Here is a 6,000-nt window from a genome sequence, read left to right on the forward strand (position 1 = left end):
CTGTGTCGGGAGCTAGTCAAGGTTGTTAGACCGGAACCAACGAAGAAGAGAGTTGTTGAAACACACTGTAAAAACACCGATAATGTTCGCTGGAGTTGCTCGGCACTATTGTTGACGGTTTGTGTTAATAAACCTCTTGCAAGGACTTCACTCTGTCTCCGACTCGTAAGTGGAACATTACACTGGTGTCAGAAGTGACTTTGTGACGGACGTAGACGTAACGCAAAATCCGTTCGTGAGCTAACCTAGCTTCATTCGTGAGCTAGCCAGTTAGCTTGCTGTTGGTCATGGATGGTGTCGGCAGGATGGAGGTGAAGAAGGAAAGGAGAGACATGGAGGAGGAAGGAGCGTGCGGGTGGTCGGAGGACAGAGCCAGAGAGTTCACGAGAGCTTCAAGTGTGGCGAGGGATCGCCTGAGAGAGTCTGCGGTGAAGATGGCTAGAGACGCTGGTATGGCTCCCTCATCAACGTTTCCCGCCATTTCTCCCGACAATGGAAATAACGATGGCGGCGCCCGGCGACACTCAGTAGCAGTCTCAACGGTGAAAACACCCAAATACTCCGGTAGGTCTGACTGGGAAGCTTTCCTGGCCCAATTTGAGATATTATACCATGCCGGGGGATGGTCCATCGAGACTAAAGAACTGCAGCTGGCTTTGTGCCTCACAGGAGATGCGCTGTCCTGTCTTCTGCTGCTGAGTCCGGAGGACAGACGTAGTTATCAGGCGCTGGTGGGGGCGTTTTGGACAGTGTTTGCAGCCTGAGCTCCTGCGTAATGAACTCAATAATCGTTGCAGAAAACCTGGGGAGCCACTGCGGGCATTAGCTAACGACATTGAAAGCCTGTCGCGACAGGCTTATGTACACATGCCCCCCAAAGTACAGAGTGAGCTGGCACGGGACCAGTTCATCAGAGCAATCTTCCCCACTGAACTGCGTGTCCAGGTACAGCTGCAACACCCACAGTATTTGCAGGCGGCCTTGGAGATGGCTGTGGAGAGAGAGAATGTGTGGGGTGTAGCGGCTGGAAACTGTCAAAGAGAGGGGCTACCTGCCGTGAGGGCTGCAATGCAGAGCTCCTCAGAAGAAGAGAGACCGGCATGGTTGACTGAAGTGACTGAATTGATTCGGGCTGTGTCGGTACAGCAAACACACCAGCCACGCCCCGGGCCCAGGGTCTGCTGGGAGTGTGGTCAACCAGGGCACTTTGCCAGGGATTGCCCCAAGTCAAGCAAGTTTCAGGGAAACGGCTCAGGGCCCGCATAGAGGAGGATATGTGGACCTTGTCCCTGTCACTGTGGAAGGAGTGCCCTGCTTTGCACTAGTGGACACAGGCTCAAGCGTAACATTGGTGAGGCCAAATATGGTCCCGGACGGGACTCTCTTCGACCCCACCGCTGTGTGATTGCGAGCGGTCACCGGAGAGCTAGCACCCATGAAAGGCATATGTCTGTTGATTATATCTGTGGGGGGGATGATTGTACTGTACCGGGTGTGGATAGCTTCAGTGCAGGATCCATGTATTCTGGGTTTGGACTTTTTGAAGGCCACTGTAAATGGAGTAACCAAGAAGGATTCCTACCCACTGCCCCGCATTGACGAGTCTCTGGGCCTGGTCTCGGGGTCCTCTTGGTTCTCCTCCTTGGACCTCCGCAGTGGGTATTACCAGGTGCCACTCACCCCGGAGGGCCGCCCCAAAACAGCTTCCTCCACCGGACGGGGACTGTGGCAGTTCAAGGTCCTTCGTTTTGGACTTTGTAATGCCCCTGCCGCCTTGCGAGGTTGATGGACAAGGTGTTGGAAGGTGTCCCCCGTCAGCAGTGCCTGGTTTACCTGGACGACATCCTGGTTCATGGTAACTCATTCGAGCACGCCTTGGCATCGCCACGGGTGGTGGTGGGAAAGATGTACACGGATAAGTGCCATTTCATCCAGAGAGAGGTATCCTTTTTGGGACACCGGGTAGGGGGTGAAGGCATCGGCACCATGCAGGAAAAGGTGCAGGCAGTCGCCGACTGGCCCATTCCCGCCAACCAAAAACAGTTGAAGAGTATTTTGGGCCTGGCCTCGTACTACAGAACGTTTGTACGAGGGTTTGCTTGCACTGCTGCGACCCTGTTTCAGCTGCTGCAGAAGGACAGAGGCTTTTCGTGGACGGAGCAATGCCAGACGGCGTTCAGCAGCCTTCGGTGCGCCCTGAGTGAGGCTCCGGTGCTCGCCCCACCCGACCCCAGCTTACCCTTCACGCTGGACACGGACGCTAGTGGAGCGGGCGTCGGAGGAGTGCTTTCGCAGGCGGGACCCGAGGGAGCGCGAGTGGTGGCGTACTTCAGCCAGGCGTCACAGCCATAGCTGTGATATGGTAATGTTAGGTTGTCTAATCTACACAACATTTGCATTGCAAATCATTTACAACAGTGCCAGCCGTGGAAGAAGGCCTGACCAAAAATCAACCAGGTTTTTTAATCGTGCAACGGATCACAAACCTCACAGTTCGGATCATTTTTCAAATCAGCAAAGGAAGGGGGGGGGGCTTTGCTTTCCATTTTTTTTATTAAAATAAGCAAATCAAATAACTTTGGGCTATAGTCTGACATAAAAAACACAATATTTAAGATATTTATTTTCAAAAAGATGAGAATACATTGTGTGGCGAAAGAGTAGTGCCAGATTCTCACAGAGGGGGCTTGTCTGCAGCACCGGACTTTCCGCCGTGATGAAGTGAGCTGTCTCAGTCTTCTCCCTTTCATAGAGGCCTGGAACGATCTTCATACTGAAGTGGAAGACCCCAATAGATGTTGTAATAGCTTTAGCCCGGTCTGATTCTGCCACAAACGGTTTTCTAAATGCTGCGATGACACCTTGTTGTTGTGTTTGTGCGTTGGCCCCCGTCGGTGACAGACTGGGATGGTGGCGCTTCATATGTGTGGATGTATTGCCGTTGTTGTACGTCTTTCTCTTTAATCTATTTACGGACACGGCCGTCCTTTTGCGCAAAGCCTTTTCACCAACTTAATGCCGGTCGTCTTCGTCCGCGAGTAGAGGGGCGTAGCGTGGTTCCTGCTCGGCTGCTTCTCTGAAACCCGTCTATAGAGGTTGTCCTTCGTCACAATCCTCACTACTCCCGAGTTTTCGAACCCCGAAAACTAAGGAGTTTAGAAACACTGCCGAAGCCGGGTAAGTTTGAAATCTCCGGGTTACCTCGTAGTGTGGACGGGCGGAAACAGTGACCTCTTAAAACGATGACACAGACGCTTTTGCTTCTTGATTGTTTCTTATCGGTCATGGCGTGTCCTTCTCTGATTGGACAGAAGGAAACAAACATCAGCCCTGATCCTGATCGACCAGGTTAATTCAACATGGACAACGGAACCTTGTTGTCTTTACTAGCAGCTGTTGTTCAGTTAAATTCTACATTTTATATTTCTACTACTGCGACATGAGGAGGAAACAGCTGTTATCGGAGCGGTTAGCGAGCGGTGTGTCCAGCGGCGGTATCAAACCTACGGAGCGGACGTCTGAAGGTTTGAGGACGATGGACACAAAATTTTCTTTTTCTTATTCATGTTTATTTTGTTCTGAACAACTATTCAGAAGTCAGTCAAACATTTCATCAGCTCTCAGCTGATGAAATGTTTGAAATATAATCCAAACATTTCACCAACTAAGAGCTGATGAAATGTTGATGAAACATTGTGTTGCCTTCAGGACCCCAGAGGAAAAATCCACAGATGGATATCAGCGCATTAAAAACAGCCACATGTAATGGACTAATTCAGAGGAGGAGGAGGAAGAGGCTGATGTCAGACCCAATGCATGCTGGGACATTAATGCAGGTCGAACTGTGAGTGTGTTGTGTTTCACCATGAACAGCTCTGAGTCTTTGGCCTCCGTCACCTTCACCGTCTACGGCTCTCTTCGTCTGAATAACGCCGCTCTGCTCATTTGCATATCCGTCCTTTATGTTGCAGGACTGTGTATCAACCTTTTCCTCCTTCTGGTTGTTTGCATGGAGTCTGGTCTCCACAGGCCGATGTATGTCCTGCTGGTGAATCTGTGTCTGAGCGGAGTGATGGGCAGTTCATCCGTGTGTCCTCACATCATCACACACCTGTTCGCCGACAGGGAGGCGACTCTCTCCGGATGTCTGACTCAGGTGTTTTTCATCAACGTGTACAGCGGCTGCATCTTCTGTATCTTGGCTCTGATGGCCTACGACCGCTACGTCTCCATCTGTGCACCTCTGCTGTACCACTCCCTCATGACTCCGGCTAAAGTCCGGCTGATGCTGCTGCTGCTCTACTCCGGCCTGGGCTCCTCCTCGGCCGTCCAGGTGCTTCTGACCTCCAGACTCCGACTGTGCAGACACAGGGTGGATAAACTGGTCTGTGACAGTTTGGTGGTGGCCAACCTTTCCTGTGAAAACACGCCTCTGATCAATGTGTTCGGTCTGTGCTGCGCCGTCTGTTGGATCATGTTCCCCTGTTTCCTGGTCATCGTGTCCTACGTTCACATTTTCATGGTGGTCCTAAAGAGCTCGAGGGCGTCTCAGATGAAAGGGCTGCAGACGCTCACCCCTCACTTACTGACCTTCATTAACTTCTCCGTGGCCTCTTTCTTTGGGGTCATTTATAACCGCCTGAGTCACCGAGTTCCTGAAGCTGTGAATATTTTCACAGCTATTAATTTCTTCATCCTCCCTCCTCTGCTGCATCCCATCATTTATGGTGTCAAAATGCAAGAGATTCGGCAAAGTGTAAAGAAAATGATGAAAATGAAAATGTTTCTGAATGTTTGACTCTTAAAGTGCATCATCTCACTGACACGGAGAGAAGAGTCGTGTGTCAGAAAGAAAGCTGAAATACAAGATGTAGAAATGAAAGGCTTTTATTGAGTTTACAGTATTTGACTGACGATCAGAACAGGAAATTAAATCAAAAGAGTCAGAAAAGAAAGAAAAGAGTGGAGAACAAAACCAAAGGATCAGAACTGAACGTATGAATCAACCTCTCTGCTTCAGACTCGACCTGCTGCTGGGATCCCAGTCGATGAAGAGCGATGAAGAATCAATGACAGAATGAATTCTGGTTCAGTAGTACGAGGGTTAAAAACTTAAATACAGTTTGTTCAATAAAAACATTTGACAAAGAAAATGCTCCAAATCTCTCTTCATTTATTGTTGAATCTATAAAATGAAATATGAAAACACGGAGAGATTCAATTTATTGAAATATGAAACACAGAAAAAACTGAAAATCTGGTCAAGAACAGGTTTTAGTGACGTCACACAGTGTGATTCACAAATAAAACCTCTCCTCCAATAAACAGTTCACTTTAACCAGATTGTGCAAAAACATTAAATTATGAAACTATGAAGTCATGATTGATTCATCTGAGACCAAGGGGAGAGGAGACGAGAGGGCAGGGGAGAGGAGGGGAGAGGAGATGAGAGGAGAGGAGAGGAGAGGAGGAGAGAGAGGAGGGGAGAGGAGATGAGAGGAGAGGAGAGGAGAGGAGAGGAGGAGAGAGGAGAGGAGAGGAGATGAGAGGAGAGGAGAGGAGGAGAGAGGAGAGGAGAGAGAGGAGAGGAGGAGAGAGGAGAGGAGAGAGAGGAGAGGAGAGGAGAGGAGGAGAGAGGAGAGGAGAGAGAGGAGAGGAGAGGAGAGGAGGAGAGAGGAGAGGAGAGGAGAGGAGAGGAGGAGAGAGGAGAGGAGAGAGAGGAGAGGAGAGGAGAGGAGGAGAGAGAGGAGAGAGAGGAGAGAGAGGAGAGGAGAGAGGAGAGGAGAGGAGAGGAGGAGAGAGAGGAGAGAGGAGGGGAGAGAGGTTTGGTTTTTAAAAAACTCTTTATTTCACTGTTACAGTGAAACCAGAAACACTAAAACATCACTTAATAATCAGAAAATCAATGAAATAAAAAACAAATAACCAAAATAAAGCACCAAAGAAAAATGAAACCATCAATTACAACAATCAATACGTTCAGAAGTTCACCACCAGCAC

At 49.5% G+C, this 6,000-nt stretch overlaps 1 protein-coding gene across 1 annotated transcript; it reads left to right on the forward strand.

Moving 5' to 3' along the window:
- Positions 1 to 3,865: 3,865 nt before the first annotated feature.
- or60a1 (odorant receptor, family 60, subfamily A, member 1) lies at positions 3,866 to 5,062 on the forward strand (the record flags this gene model as incomplete). The annotated part of the gene is made up of 2 exons (XM_079271508.1): positions 3,866 to 4,663; positions 5,021 to 5,062. The coding sequence occupies 2 exons, from the start codon at positions 3,866 to 3,868 to the stop codon at positions 5,060 to 5,062; spliced, it is 840 nt and encodes a 279-aa protein (XP_079127634.1).
- Between the last annotated feature and the right edge of the window lie 938 nt (positions 5,063 to 6,000).

The sequence above is a fragment of the Melanostigma gelatinosum genome (assembly GCF_949748355.1).
Source record: "Melanostigma gelatinosum genome assembly, chromosome: 7".
NCBI classification, from domain to species: Eukaryota; Metazoa; Chordata; class Actinopteri; order Perciformes; family Zoarcidae; genus Melanostigma; species Melanostigma gelatinosum.